The 16,472-nt window shown below is 39.0% G+C and overlaps 2 protein-coding genes across 11 annotated transcripts in view; one reads left to right on the top strand and one right to left on the bottom strand.

The window, feature by feature from the left end:
* The window catches only part of MED12L (mediator complex subunit 12L), a 325,613-nt gene that overhangs the window by 125,696 nt on the left and 183,445 nt on the right, over window positions 1–16,472 (top strand). The gene's annotated exons all lie outside the window — the stretch shown is intronic.
* The window catches only part of P2RY14 (purinergic receptor P2Y14), a 55,696-nt gene continuing 39,868 nt past the window's right edge, over window positions 645–16,472 (bottom strand). For all 5 annotated transcript variants that reach the window (XM_059163754.1, XM_059163752.1, XM_059163753.1 and 2 more), the window contains 2 exons: window positions 7,830–7,936; window positions 645–3,007 (listed from right to left, as the gene is read on the bottom strand). In XM_059163754.1, the coding sequence (XP_059019737.1) occupies window positions 1,962–2,984 (1,023 nt within the window). In that variant the 5' untranslated portion in view covers window positions 2,985–3,007; window positions 7,830–7,936 and the 3' untranslated portion in view covers window positions 645–1,961. The remainder of the gene's footprint in view (window positions 3,008–7,829; window positions 7,937–16,472) is intronic.

The following is a 16,472-nucleotide window of genomic DNA, read 5'->3' as shown; positions in this document are numbered from 1 at the left end:
TTCTTTTGCAGATGTATTTAGCCAAACATAAATGGCAAGCTTAGTTTTCCCAAGCATGTTTGTCATAGGTTGGTGATTTGTTTCTTTTTGAGAGAGGACATTTGACCCACATTTGGGAGCAGAGAGTTTTTATGAGGATGGAATGTGGACACAGAGTAAATACCTTCCTAGCTCTTCTTTAATGTGAGGTGTATTTTCCGAGTTTTTCTTAAAATCTATTGAGGTCCCAGAGCATATGAAATAGTTATTTTGGAAAGTCTGTGGCAAATAAAAATTCTGACTATTCTAGGTAACTGTCTTCCTTCCTTTATGCATAATTAGGGTATTAAAGAAACCACCCATGTCATGACTATGAAGAAAATTGGCATTATTTTTTCCTACCGTCAGTTTTAAAAGTTTTTTTTTGTTTTTTTTTTTTTTTTTTAAAGATTTTATTTATGTATTTGAGAGAAAGAGAGAAAGCACAAGTAGGAGGAGGGGCAGGTAGAGAGGGAGAAGCAGACTCCCCACTGAGCAGGGAACTAGATGTGAGACTTGATCCCAGGACCCTGGGATCATGACCTGAGTCAAAGGCAGGGACCTAACCGACTGAGACACTCAGGTGCCGCGTCTACCTTGATTTTTAATAAAGAAAAACCAAACGCTATTGAAAATACTCACTTTATTAGTATATATTACAGCAAGAGGAAAAAAGTATATGCACTTGACTTAAAAAATGTTTGTGAAGAACATTTGGAAGATGGTCTGGATATCTTTTAGCCAGTTAATAGCAGAAAAATAATTTAGTTTTGATAACTTGCAAGCTAGTAACCATATCCCATATCTGCACACTTTAAATTCAAATGCTTTTTCAAAAACAATGTGACATATATAAATTTTCATTTTATGTTTAATTTTCACTCATAATTATAAATCTTAGATTTTCTTTTTTTCAAGTCCAGTTGCTTTCTAAGAAAACTGCTTCTTCTGCCCCTAGATATATGTATGTACACACTATGTATGTATGTGTGTGCCTTTGTCCCAGTCAACGTATTTTTTCCCTATACCATTGAACAGGGGAAGTTACTGGTGCACTTATCAATATCCAGCTTCCTTCAATAGAGTCCACCTAGAAGTATTTTAACACTAGAGTTCCAGGCTCATGTAGTGGCTTAATAAGTCTTCAGATAAAACATATTTAAAATGTACCTTATTTTATTCTCAGAGTGCTACCAGAAAAATTACTTTTTTTTTCCTGCAAAGAAGAGAATTTATATCAACTTTCCTTTGAAGTGCCATGAGATAGATAAATCAGTAGGGGATTTCTTAAGTGATTTTCTTGGTCTGCTTGTCTTCAAATCAGAAAACACTTGACTTTTTCACTACAAACAGGTCCCTAGTTCTTTATCAAACTGTGCTTACTTTTAAGTTGATCTTTAGTGACCCTGTTGAAAAGAATCACATAACTTAATCCTTGTATTTAGAGAAGGAAGATGCCCCAGTGAATTGTCTTGATAGCTTCTTATTTTCTTTATGCTATTCTAATTTCTACATTAACTGACCCAGGCTAGTGATTTAAATCTTCTGTTTCAATGGAATAAAATGGAGTAACGCCTGTATTACTTTTTTCTTTGATGTTATAAAAAAGCAGGGAAACGTGTATTTTCTTTTTATTATTATTCTAAATTGGATTGTAATGCCTAGAGATGATACTTATAAGCATGGACATTGTTTTTTTTTTTTTTTTTTTTTTTTAATAGATTTTATTTATTTAGACTGAGAGAGATCACAAGTAGGCAGAGAGGCAGGTGATGTGGGGCTTGATCCCAGGACCCTGTGATCATAACCTGAGCCGACGGCAGAGGCTTTAACCCACTGAGCCATCCAGGTGCCCCAGAGCATGGACATGTTTCTTATTTAGTCTTATGTAACTGAAGATTGCAATATGTGTACATGGATTTTATTTGAAAGGAGGTGGGAATTCACAAAGTGTCTGTGCTTTCATGCGTTATATTTCCTCTTTTGGTTCTGGAAGTTTCTGAGTCATGCTGAGCTTTTAATGGGATGTGCAGTTTCTTACATAATATTTCTCTAAATGGCTGGCATAGAAAGAAATAAATAATAGGATCTAGGCATACGTTTGCAGCCGATAGTAGCAGAGTGAATTCTTTTACATAGAGCAAAATTTCTTTTGACTGGCAGCTGTAATGAGCTTCTGTCTGGCTCTGTGTGTAGGGGATTCTGGCAATGTGGTAAGGTACAAAACAGACAAAAAACACAAACATGATGCTGAATATATTGCGGCTAGATTTCTTCTTGACTGAAATGGAATTCCTTCTGGACTTAAGGTGGGACTTGAAGATTTTCCTCGTGATGGCAGTATAGAAAATGATCAACAGAAAAAACACAATCCAGAAGATGCCCACAAAGATGTAGTTTGATGCTTTGTGCCACTTAAGTCCCATTTCATTTTTAAGTTTCACACATTTCATATGCGTCACCTTCTCGCTAGTAGCATTCTGGTTGGTCAGGATAATGTTGGGGACAGCCAGAAGGAGCATGAGCATCCAGACCACCACTGACAGGAGTTTGCTGTAATTTACTGAATGGATGAAAGAAGTCAAAAGAGGCTTTACAATTTTATAGTATCTGTCGAAGCTGATGAGCCCAAAGAACACGATGCTGACGTACATGTTGACATAGAAGAGCACAGCAGACACCCTGCACACAAACACATTGATCTGCCACGGCCCGAGTCCCGAATCAGCAAGAATCTTGAAGGGGAAGGTCAGGCTCATCAGAAAGTCGGCAACAACAATGTTCTTGAGATAGATGATGAAACTCTTGGAGCTGGCCACGTAGAAGAATATCCATCCAGATACACCATTGAGAAGGGTCCCTGCGACAAAGACCACAAAGTACAGCACAGGAATGATCTGCTGAGTGATGAGGATATTCCGGGAGCAGGACTCCTCTGGAGGCTGTGTGGTGGTGGAATTGATCATTGTGTAACTTCTGGAGGTGAGGCCTGGGAAGCAATGTCAGGCAGTCACTCAAAGGGCACTTATAGCATCTAATAAATAAATTGTTGAATAATCGAACAAAGACAAGTGGATATACTTGTCACATTCTTGAAATTAAGTGTTTGCTCCATACTAGTTAGACACCCACTCCTCTCTGCCTCCCTCCCTCCCTTCATCTCTTCCGTCCTTTTGAAAAGGGAAGAATAGAGTAGACAGATGACAGGAAAGAGAAATGGGAGAAGCAGGACATTCTGAGAGCTGTAGGTAATGGTATCAACGTTTTCCTAAAATGGTAACAGTTCCTTTTAAGACTCCCAAGTTCTAGAAAGCACTCATTTATTTATTTATTTATTTATTATTTTTAATATATTTTATTTATTTATTAGGGCAAGAGAGAGAGAGCACAAGCAGGAGGGGAAGGCACAGAGGAAGAGGGAGGGAGTCCGATGCAGGACTCCATCCCAGGACCCTGAGGTCGTGATCTGAGCTGAAGGCAGATAGGCAGATGTTTAACTGACTGAGCTACCCAGGTGCCCCAGAAGTACTCATTTGAATATAGTCTCAAAAAGTAACAAAACTAAAAAAAACATTTTATCCAGAAGTCTGTTTAATATATTAAGTTTAGGGGCTATTGACAGACCTTAACTTTTTAAAAACCTATCTTACATACATTTTGGACATAGGATAGTATCCTATAAACATATACATCTAGGGGCGCCTGGTGGCTCAGTGGGTTACAGCCTCTGCCTTCAGCTCGGATAGTGATCCCAGGGTCCTAGGATCAAGCCCCACATCAGGCTCTCTGCTCAGGGGGGAGCCTGCCTTCCCACCTCTCTCTACCTGCCTCTCTGCCTACTTGTGATCTCTGTCTGTCAAATAAATAAATAAAATCTTTAAGAAAATAGATATACATCCAAATGAAGCTGGTATTGTGAGTATGGGATTATGAGTATCTTCCAAAATGGAGTTTTTCTGTGTTATTTTTTCCATTGCAAAACTGATTTGTGTTATTCTTATAAGGTAGAAAAAGAATACAGATGATAAATATACCTTAAAAATTCCAGAAAATTGTGAAATATTCTCGATTTGCTCTAACATGGTAGCCACTAGCCATTTGTGGTTATAGAGCACATAATGTGACCCATCCAGATTGAGATGTGATGTAACTGTAAAATGCCCACTGAACTTCACAGACTTAGTACCCCCTCCAGAAAAGTAAAATATCTCAGTTTTTTACTCTTTTTTTACAAGAGTTTATTCATGTAATTTTACTTTTTTTTAAGAATATGGCTACTAGAAAATTTAAAATTGCATATGTAGTTTGCATCATATTTTTATTGGCCAACACTGTCCTCAGTATTAACCCCAAACCTTCTTTTGTTAGGGAATCCTGTATATTCTTCTCTGGTGTCAGACATATTGTTTTAGAGCCCAAGAAAGATTAGAACTTCTTTGTAAGGTTATTTGATTCATCAAAGCAAATGTTCAGTGTCCATCTTTTATGAAACGTCCATATCTTGCTTAAAACCCTCCAGTGTCATTCTTTGGCCTCAGGATAAAGTCCTTAACTCTTTTTTTTTTTTTTAAATTTTTTATAAACATATATTTTTATCCCCAAGGGTACAGGTCTGTGAATCACCAGGTTTACACACTTCACAGCACTCACCAAAGCACATACCCTCCCCAATGTCCATAATCCCACAAAGTCCTTAACTCTTGAATGCCAACCTGCCCATGTCCCTTCTTGTTCTGATCTCTGCTTCTTGCATCCTCAGCAATGAGTTCCTGAACCCATCTACCTCTTGTAGGTTCCATGATTTCTCTCACCTTGGACCTTTACGCAAACTTTCATTCATTGGAAACCCTTTTTGCTACCTTCCGGCACATTAACTTCCCTTCATTCTTGAGGTTCAGGTTGGGTGTCATTTCCTTTAGAAAATCTGACTCTCCTACCTTTTATTTTGTTGGGTGTGAGGTCCTTTTGTAAGTGTGCTCCTGGTTCTGTGCCTTTCTCTTTGTCTCAAAGCTCATTTCCCCTTCCACCCCCCCCCCCCTTTTGTGGTAAACCTTTTCATAGAGAGATCATGTCATTTTTAACCATTGTATTTCTAGCATTATATTTAGGACATTAGATAGTTAAAATATTTGTGTAATAAAAGGACAGGCAATCTGGGAAATTAAGACATGAATCCTTGCTCTTAAGAAATTTATAGGTAGCCAGGGATCGTGGGAAAGAATGATTGTAGAGGATAATGGTTCTTTTGAGATCAGAGAATATATCTTATTTATCTTTGTATTCCTGGTGCCAAGCACAGTGTTTTATAACACAGTGAGTGAGTGACTATGTTAGTAAAACGAGGGACATGTGAGAAAGTTAAGTTTGGAAATGTGGGTATGAAATTCAATCACATTCCAAATAAAACAATCATATGTGCGAACTTGGTGTGCTCTTTCTTTCTTTCTTCTTTTTTTTTTAAGATTTTATTTATTTATTTGACAGAGATCACAAGTAGGCAGAGAGGCAGGCAGAGAGAGGGCGGAAGGGAAGCAGGCTCTCCTCTGAGCAGGGAGCTGGATGTGGGGCCCGATCCAAGGACCCCGAGATCATGACCTGAGCTGAAGGCAAAGGCTCAACCCACTGAGCGACCCAGGCGCCCCTTGGTGTGCTATTTCTTACACAAGAATACATTGGTTCTGTGTATTCTTCTTCATGCATACCATACGGCAAAAGTGGAAATATTCTTAGCCATTTGATTTTACCATTCCTTGCACTTCCCTTGGAAGGGAATTTCACTTCTTGCACACTTGGCTGTAATCATAGTAGTTTGTAGTCATTTGCTTCTCTGTAGGTTTTCTATAACCTGTTCCAAATTTTAGGTAGTAAGCAAAGGGCTATATTTTCTGTTTTTAAGTGTCTACTATGGCAATGAGTGTATCTACTAAATAATTGGTCTTCTCTCCTGATGGCCTTATGTCATGGGTCCAGAACTGCATTCTCAGAATCCTGAAAGTTTTGAGAATCTGAGCACAGATGCTCTTGTGATGTGCATTGTTGCCTCCTAGCTCCCCTCCTCTCTTTGAGGTTGATGGAGGAGCACAACTGATCCAGGTGAACTTCTAGAGCAGAAGAGCCTTCTGAAATGGAGTGAATACTAAAGGCTTGGTTGGTCTTTTCCCCTCAAACTCCTTCTTGCTGTTTTGAAGCAATCACAGGTAAGAGTCGCTGTTTTAGGTTAGAAAGGTTTGATACATGCTGATTGGGGAAAAGAGCAGGGTATCACTGTTGCTTGTGTTGTTATTTGTTAGGCACAGCAGAGACAAAGGTACACTCCACATGAGGAATGAGCTGAAAGTAAGCCCAAGACAATTCTGGTAGTAATTTTTAAACTGTTAAATATTTCTTTTCTTGAGCATTGGTGTTTGTGGTAGGGCATTGTGTCCTCTAATTCATGTTTTACTGTACTTGGTCTTAGTGTCTCAGAGTATGGCAGCCTTTTATACAGTGATAAATTGAGAGATGTGTGAAAACAAAGCTATCTTGAGGCATCTACAGGAACTGAGGACAATTATATATTGAAACCAAAAGGCAGGAATATGTGTTGGATGGAAAGCTGGACAGATCATGACAGAGACCTGTTTGTGTCACTTGGACCTAGTAACATCTGCCCAGTCTCCCCTTATCTTTAATGTAGAGATGACTCAATGTCCTGATGAAGGGTCCTAACTAAAACTTCAAATCATTTCATAAGTGGAGGATATAGTCACATATTGATGCTGGTTTTATACACTGATACAAAAACAAGAACCAAGTGAATCAGAAAGCAAACAAAGATGTCTTCATGTGATCCAACTACCCTTCCTTTTCTGTTCCTGGCTCTTGGTTGGTTCACTCTTTCTAAGCAGCTTGTCCCATCCTGTTAAAGATGAGAGACAGGCAAAGGAAGAAAAAGTGGGAAAGGATCTGGTGAGGCAGTTTGTGGAGGTCCAGTCAGTCCCACCCATGTAGTTACTTTGGAGTTCATCTAGAATTTCTGTACTGAAAGCTTTAGGAAAGTAAACAATGCTACCTAAATTCTTGAGACTACAGTGAAGAAAGATTTCTATATGTGGCAGAACTTTTTTTTTTTTTTTTTTTTTTAAGACCTCATCTATTTATATGTGGCAGAACTTTTAAAAAAAGGAACACTTAAGAGTATGTCTTTAGCTTCTCCTAGGGGGAGAAGTCCCCCCTGTGGGGGACTTCCTTGTCCCACAAATCCAGGTAAAGGACAATGAAATGGAATGAAATATTTTAGTTTCTTCCGTCACTTGGGTCTTTGGTAACATAATTAAAGAACGTGGCAGAATGAGATTTATGAGACCAAAAGATAACTATTAAAGTCTCAAAGGAGCCCGTGAATTGCTTTCTTTCAATCTTGCTGCACAGCTAGAACTGTGGCTTAGTGCCACAGATTTATTCTAATTTAAAGTGAGTGCCCTTGTTCCTTAGCATGATATAAGGTCTGAGGATTGTGGTACTTTAAGTATTTCAAAGTGTAGAGAATTACATATAACCTCTGGGTGCTCTCTTTAGTAGGCAGAATTTAGTCAATACAAGTCATACAAAGCATTGATCACTCCAGAAATATTCACTTTAATAAAAACATGCTTTGTCAGCCTGAGGCTCATTACTCCTCTTTTGTGTAACTATATACAGTGACCTCTCTCGTTCTTACATAAGGACCATCTTCTTCAACTATTCTTAGTGTCATAATTCTACTTTCTCTGGAGAAGAAATTTCATGAAATTAATAAAGCTCTTGGTAATATAGACAGTCTTTTCAGTTACCTTAATTTTTTTCTTTTTTTGATAGAAGGTTTTGTTTCAGTGAAACAATTTAGTCCAGTGTGGGCTTGTCATCTTGAAGTGGCCGTAGTGTTTCTTCACTAATCATCCTGTATGGTAGGAGAAAAATGAAAAATTAAGTGAATACTGGAATGTTTTTATTACACAAGGATATGTGATAGCAATGTATTTTTAGAATTTGGGTTGTATAATTATGAAATATTACAACATGTACCTTTGTTGTTTTACTGTATTGGTCTTGGTTGTCAATGTTGATGATTATTGATTTTGTATGAACTCTCTCTTTTTCTAAAGGTTCTATTTATTTGAGCAAGTGAGAGTACGAGCTGTGGGGAGGGGCAGCGGGAGAGGGAAAAGCTGAGCAGGGAGCCTGATGTGGGGCTCTCTTCCAGGACTCTGGGATCACGACTTGAGCTGAAGGCAGATGCTTAACTGACTGAGCCACCCAGGCGCCCCTGGTATGAGGTCTTGTGGGAACTTTACACTCTTCAGAGTGTTGGATGTGAAGTTGTTCATAGTTACTGGTTTATTTTTTACCCCATGGGATGTGGATGCTCAAATCAGTTCATTAAATTACTGCAGTTGACTGATTATTTTAGTCGAAATTGAGGAAGAGTTTCAGTTTTAGTTTTAGTTGTTTTTTCAAAAACCTTTGCACTGTTGATATTTTGGGCCAGGTAATTATTTGTTGTTGAGGTCTGCCTTCTGCATTGTAGGATGTTTAGCAGCATCCCTGGTTTCTATCTACTAGAAGCCAGTAGCACCTGTCCCCCCGGGTTATGACAAAAATGTTTCTAGGCATTGCCAAGTGTCTTCTAGGAGGCCTGGTGGTCGAGAGCCACCAGTCTAATGAGACTGATGTGTGGACTTTGCAGACAGAACTCCTGAAAGCCATATTGTCTGATAGGAAGAAGATAAGTTTGGCAGAATGGTGGTTGATTTGGTTCAGCCTTGGTCTATGTTGTCACCTTTCTGAGTTCTTTAAACCATTCTAGACTTTAATGTGCAGGCATGTCGTCTGGAGATCATGCTAATGGAAAGACTCAGATTCCAGAGGCCAGGATTTGTGTGTGATGCTGATGCTGCTAGCCTGGTGATCCCTCTTTGAGTAGTAAATTCTTTTTTCAAGCCCTGAACATAGACATTTCATAAATATTTGGTGAGGAGGGTTAAAAATGTGGCTTTCCTTGCTATAATTGCAACTCGAGATTGGAAATAACCTGCTTTTAGATAACCTGGAAATCAAAGATCTTTCAGAGTTTATCCATTATGGATTTCATTACAATATAGAAGTCTACTTGAGAACAAGTGGTAAAGAACACCTTATATTTACCTAGAATATTCCTATAAAGGTCAGAAATTCTCTTTAGAAACAAAACAAGGAGATTAAGCTCTGTGGAGTTATACTGTATGTGATTCACAACATTACTGACCTGACCTGGTCGTAACTCAGGACCAGGCTCACTCCTGGGGAGGGAAGGAGGAGCAAGGGATGGCTTAGGGTAGTTGGTATTTAGCTGTGTCTCTGGTATTTCATGTCTTAAATTCTGAAACAACCATGTTATTATCAGTTAACGCCTAGCAGTTGGGTGCATTGGTGTTACCAGTATCAATTGGTGTACTTTTATTTTCATATATTTAAAATATCTTATAATTAGAAACGAATGTATATGGAGAATGGATTGCTTTCAGATTACTCTTATCAATACCCATTTACTAACCCGTGACGAGCATCATCTTTCTGTCCTTTGTTAGTTCTTACGAAGTAACACTATGATCTGATATCTGATATCATCCCTCCTTACCATCTCAGCATCAAAAATTTGAAAAACCAAGGTGCCACAGATATTTTTGTAGGACATAAATATTTGTTTTCTAGATGATTCTTATGTCAATAGACATAGTTTTAGTTGTGTGTTATCAGGGGCACCTGGGTGGCTCAGTTGGTTAAGCGTCCAACTCTTGATTTCTTCTCCGGTTATGATCTCCATGTCCTAGAATCGAGCCCTGTATTGTGCTCTGTCTCCTTAAGATTATCTTTCTCTCTTTTTCTCTGTCCTCCCCCCACGCCCTTTGCTTGAATGCATGCTCTATCTCTCTCTCTCTAAGGGGGGGAAAAAAAAAGATGTGTGTAATTGTGTAATTATATTGTGTACATTTCTAAACTTATTAAAGCTATTTTCTTATTATTGCAGATTTCTCTCCTCTGCCTTTTTTTTTTTTTCTTTCCCCTTTATGGTACCAATATGTCATATCCTAGATGGTCTCCAAAGATGTTAGAATGAGTTGAATAGGAAGGGGATTATTGTATAGTAGCTTACTCAGTCTTATAGTCATATTTTATAATTTTTATGTTATTGATTATTTTATAAGATATATTGTATTTAAAAAGTACTTTCTATTCAGTAGTATTCTAAGTCTGTCAAGAGGCTTCTGGCCTTTCTTATTCTCTGGTCAGTTGGATATCTTAGAAGGTCTTCCACCTTGACTCTTGGTCCTGCTTCTCTCCCCAACGTTGTGACTCCTTGGTGTAAGCAATGTCCTCTGCTTTTAGGTTTTAAGTGTGTTTGGGGGAGGGGTGGAGAATTCATTATAAGCATGCTAGTTTATTTTGTAAAGCTACTGTTTTTTCCTCTGTAACTTACTACTGCTTCCCCTTGCTTCTCAGAAACCTATTTTCTCTGCTGGGCTCCAGATTCTTACAGTGGCCATTCTGACAGTCATCTTGTATTTTTGATTCGTATTTCCTTGCTGAGCAGTGATGTTGAGCATTTTTTCATATGTCTGTTAGCCATCTGGATGTCTTGGGAAAAATGTCTATTCAATCCTCTGCCCATTTTTAAATCACATTATTTTGTTTTCGTGTTGAATTGTGTAAGTTTTATATAATACTGGATACTAATCCCTTTTCAGAGATCTCATTTGCAAATATCTTTTCCCATTCAGTAGGTTGCCTTTTCACTTTTCTGATGGGTTCTTCTTCTTCTTTTTTTTAAAGAGATTTTATTTATTTATTTGAGAGAGAGCGAGAGAGAGAGAGAGAGAGAGAGAGAGAGAGAACAGGAGTGAGATGAAGGGTAGAGGGAGAAGCAGACTCCCTGCTGAACAGGGAGCCTGATGCAGGGCTAAATCCATGGACTTTGGGATCATGACCTGAGCCTAAAGCATACGCTTAACCGGCTGAGCTGCCTAGACCCCCTAATGGTTTCTTTTGCTGCACAAAAGCCTTTTATTTTGGTGTAGTCCCAGTAATTTATTGTTGCTTTAGTTTCCCTTGACTAAGGAGATATATCTAGAAAAATGTTGCTAAGACAGTATTTGGGCAAATGTCCAAAAGATTATGGCCTTTCTTTTCTTTTAGGACTTTATTAGTTAGGTGTTTATTTTGAGTTTACTTTTGTGTATGGTATAAGAAAGTGGTCTAGTTTCATTTTTCTGTGTGTGGCTGTCCATTTTCCCAGCACCATTTATTGAAGAGCTTGTCTTTTCCCCACTGTGTAATCTTTCCCCACTGTATAATCCTCCTCGTCATGGATTAACTGACCATAAAAGTGTGGTGTTTTTTTTTTTTTTCCCCTGGGCTCTCTATTCTGTTCCATTGATCTACGTGTCTCTTTTTGTGCTAGGACCATACCATTTTGATTATTCTGGCTTTGTGTTATATCTTGAAATTTGGGATTGTGCTACCTCCATCTTTTTTAATCTCTCTCAAGATTGCTTTGGCTCTCTACAGAGTAATTTGAGGTTCCATACAAATTTTAGCATTATTTGTTTCACTTCTCTGAAAAATGCTGTTTGTATTTTGATAAGAGTTATATTGAATTGTAGATTTTTAAGGTAATATGGACATTTAACATTAATTTTCCATTCTTTGAGCATAATATATCCTTCCATTTTTATTATTTTTGATTTCTTTCACTAGTATTTTATAGTTTTCAGAGTACAGGTCTTTGACTTCCTTGGTTAAGTTTATTCCTAGGTAATTTATTCTTTTTGGTGCAATTATAAATGGAACTGTCTTCTTAATTTCCCTTTCTGCTACTTTGTTATTAGTGTATAGAAATACAACAGATTTCTGTATATTTTGTACTCTGAAGCTTTACTGAATAAATTTATTCTAAGTTTTTTGGTGGAGTCTTTAGGGTTTTCTGTAGCAACATGTCATCTGCCATTGGTGACAGTTTTACTTCTTCCTTTTCCATTTGGATGTCTTTTGTTTCTTGTCTGATTGCTCTAACACTTCCAATACTATGTTGAGTAAAAGTGGTGAGAGCAGACATCCTTATCTTGTTCCTGATCTTAGAGGAAGGGGTTTCAGTTTCTCTTCATTGAGTATGTTGTTAGTTGTGGGTTTCTGGAATCTTGTCTTTAGGAGTCACTTAGCCAGTTTTTTTGTTGTTTTGTTTTGGTTTTTTTCCCTTTAAGGGCAGGTGCATGTGTGTGTGTGAGTTTGCAAGTGTTTTTCCTCTAGGTTTTAAAGGTCTGCAAGGTGTGGCTACCTTCAGTTTTTCCCGTTAGCCTCCAGGTACCATAGCTTGGAGAAACCTCCATTTTCTTTCTTAGTTTCTGAAAGATGTGTAAAATGAATGTGTTTGTGACTTTTGATTTTGACTGAACTTTCTGTCTTGTGCATTGATGTGCTGGAAGAGGAATAGAATTGGACCATTCATTATGGTGATGAAAACAATGACACTAATTAGTAAGTGGTGGAGACTGCTGCTGCTGGGGGAAACCCAGGTCTGCTGCGGATGGTTTGGATACCACCAAGGACTCCCAGGGGTCCCTGGCCCAAGGAGGGCTTTGCTTGTTGGTTGCCTATAATCATGAGGCCTCGATTAGATCTCACTTGAACCTCCTAACTCCTGGCCACTATGGCCTGTTGACTTCACCTTCAGTTAGAGTCTGATAAACATTTTTCAGTTTAACTTCTAGTTGAATAAATGCTGTGGTTATATACTTCAAATAAGGAGCTGTGCTAATTATTTTTCAAATTAGAAATGTCTGCATGCTCTTCTTAGACTGAATTGCAGGTACCTGTGAACATGTTCCACCAATACAGAAGCTCAGCTCTGTCTTGACCACCAGGCCTTCTTTCTGGGCTTCCCTGTTCACAGACTAAAACTCTTGGGAATCATAAATCTGTGTGTTTATGGTACGGATGGAGCCACTCTTCAATTATGTATGATATATTGACAGTGGGTTAGTATGGATAATAAACTGTTAATGCCCAAGTCTAGTTTTTACTATTAATTCCAACCATTGCCCTTAAAATACTTACAACTTGTAGCAAAGTGCAAGACTGGCCCATCTAGGATCTTAAAGCTCTGTCTTCATGCTTAGTGGATTATGGGAGCTGATAGAGGAGGGGAAGGTGTAGCCCAGGCACCAAACTTTTGGGGCCACAAGAATGGTCACTTGTCACTAGCCTCTGTAATGGGACCTGTGTCCTGTTAGATCAGTGAGGATTTTGCGTCCACACTCTTTGTCATGGCCTCAGGTTTTTCAACCTTTGCACTGATGACTGTTTTTTTAAAATTCCAGGTCTTTGTGGGTGAGCTGTGTTGTGCTTTTTAAAATTTTTAGCTGCATCCTTGGCCTCTGTCCACTAGGTGCCAGTAGCACCCCGTGATTAATGACAACAAAGAAATGTGTTTTCTTTTTTTTTTTCTTTTCTTTTTTTAAAAGATTTTATTTATTTAACAGACAGAGATCACAAGTAGGCAGAGAGGCAGGCAAAGAGAGAGAGGAAGAAGCAGACCCCCTGCTGAGCAGAGAGCCTGATGCAGGGCTCTATCCCAGGACCCTGAGACCATGACCTGAGCCAAAAGCAGAGACTTTAACCCACTGAGCCACCCAGGCGCCCCATGTCCACACATTTCTAAGTGTTCCTAAGTTGAGAAGCAATGGAATAGTCCCTTAATGGTAGGTGTATTTGATATCATTTTGACATATGAAAAGAATTTAGTCAGCTCTTTTACTGTTGATAAATCTTGACTGCATATTGAGTAACTCCTCAGTAGTAAGTAATTCAAATCCTTAGGTCTCAGAATGTGAAGTGGGCTTTCTTTACTAAGCCCTAAGAATAAGAATAAGAAGGCAGACAGTGCAATATAGTGGGTAAAAACATGCATATTGGATGCAGTGGACCTTGTTAGAAAGATAGCTTAATTACTTAATAGCTCTGGGTTACTAAGTGCCTCTGTGTTTCAGTTTTTACCTCTCTAAAATGGGGGGGGGGGTAGTAGTTGCTGCTTAATAGGGTTTTCCTCTCTGTAAGAATCCAATACCTGGTGCCTGGCGGTGTGTGGCTCAGAGGGAACAGTGTGGGTTCAGATAGTGACTCAGCGGATGATGGAGTAATCAAATGTCTCTGGGACTTTCAGTCTGCCCAGGACGTTCTTTAAGTTGATGTTCTGCACTGCAATGACGGCTACAAGAGGCATGGTAGACCCTTGGCTGAGTGCTCTGAGCTTCCTCGGGTATTTGACCCCAAAGTGCTTGTGTTGATGGAGAAGGTCGAAGGCAGTGCTGCCTATGGTCCTTCTGTTCTAGTCACCAAAAGTGACACTCAGTGATAGGGAGTAAGAAGTGCGAAGCCCAAAGTGTTGCCTGGTCTTCTTTAGCAATGCACACAAACCTGAGTCTTTGATGAAGGTGACATAAAGCTATGATATTCTGGTCTTCACAATTTAGGGAACTAATTCTTCTATGTCTGAAATTAGATTGAGCTAGTTGGATTCCTGATTTTTTTCCAGCCTGTTCTGCAGCATTGTTTTTTAATACGTGGTTCTATTCCCTTGGGCCAGGAAAGGAAATGAATCTCTGACCTCCCGTTTGCCTCACTGAGATGATGTTTGCATTTCTCAGTTAGACATGCACTACTCAGATCTTCCAGTCTTGGAACTAAGGGCACTAATGCATATTACTTTGCTGTGGGGTTGGGAATAGATTTTCATTTCTGGGAAACCCGCACTTTTAACTACTTAGCTAAACATCAGCCACCTGTATGTTTAGCCCAAGCAAAATATTATAAATACCCAGGACTTTAGGTAGGAGTGAGAATGCTGTAAAAAAACGGATTTTCATTCTTGAAAACCTAGCATTCGATGTACTTCCTCCATGTGGGAAGAATGGGTAACCTTTGATTTTTATAAAATATTTGTGACGGTCACTCACCTGAATTAGCCACATCTGTGAATGAATTCATATTCTATTACACATAACATGTGATAACGAAGCAACTATATTCATTTTGAAATTAGTGGAACTTAAATGTGAAAGATGCAGTTTTGTGCAGCTTAGAGATGGTGCTGAGTGTATGTGAAATGAAAGACCTTTCCTTTTTGTGAGCCCTACGTCCACAGGTTGGGATCCATTGTTGAGTGTGTGTGTCCTTTTTAGACCATTCCATTTAGGATTATTTCATTTTTACAATGGAGTTCGATATGAGTCAGTCAAGGACGTTATATAAGAAAATCATCTTCTCTCTTGCCATGCTCCACGGGACCTATTCAGTGGCATTTTAGTGTTGCCTCAGCTGTAATGTCTGTGTTAGAGAAATCTGATAATAACCAGGTAAAGAGTGCCCCATTGCAGTTTTTGTTTATGACTTGCTTGGACCTGGACTGGTTTGGTTTTACTCCGTGCCCCCCCTCCCCTTTCTGCTGCCTACTCTTGACTTCCTTCTACTCTTTATACTTTATTACTTTCTGCCTAGAAGCGATTTCCCTGCAAGGTAGAAACCTGTATAAGCCCTTAATAAGACAGGGTAAAAACGCATAGGACTGAAAGTCACAACAACCCCATAGCTATAAATTTGTTCAAGCCTTTTCCATCATTAAATAGCAAAGGTAAAAACCCTCTTAGATGGAGAAATACTGATTGCTAGTATCAGTGAGCTCATCTTGTTTCTAAGTATTACTGCCCACTGAAAGGAACCAGGGCTTCTTGGAGAAGTGATTTTATTTTCTTTATATTATTTCTTGGAGACTGATTTTATTAAGGCACAGGGAAAGTACAAGGTGAGTTGAGGTAAACCATGTGGGCAAAAAAACAAGGAAACGCTCAACCCAATAGGGAAATGTAGAAAAGGAACATGGGACCTGCCTCGGTGGCACTTCTAAATTTGACATTTTGGATATCAGCAAGTGACAATATGAGACTAAAGTACTTTGAAAAATAAGCCAAATTCAGGAGTTGATAGTGATACTAAGAATAAGGAAGTAGTATTAAGAATAGGAGTTGGGGCACCTGGGTGGCACAGTTAATTATCCGACTCTTGGTTTTCAGCTCAGGTTGTGATCTCAGGCTCATGAGATTGAGCCCCACTTCAGGCTCCGCACTCAACAAGGAGTCTGCTTGAATCTCTCTCTGCCTCTCCCTCTGGCTGTTGTCCCCCCCCCCCCCCCCCCCCGCCCTTCTGTCTCTTTTCCTCTAAAATAAAGCAAAGCAGAACAAAAACAAAAAACAAAGAACAAACCAAAAACAAGAATAGGGATTAAAAAAGGGAGGATGCAGACTGGGGGAAGTTCTTCTTTACAGAATAACAGCTAAAAAATGTAGAATGAGTGATAGAATTAGCAAGTCACCATTTTGCAACCTCAGTGTAATAACTGATGAGGCCGC

This window comes from Mustela lutreola, chromosome 2, assembly GCF_030435805.1.
Source record: "Mustela lutreola isolate mMusLut2 chromosome 2, mMusLut2.pri, whole genome shotgun sequence".
NCBI lineage: Eukaryota > Metazoa > Chordata > Mammalia > Carnivora > Mustelidae > Mustela > Mustela lutreola.
This window is presented reverse-complemented; position numbering and strand designations above follow the sequence as displayed.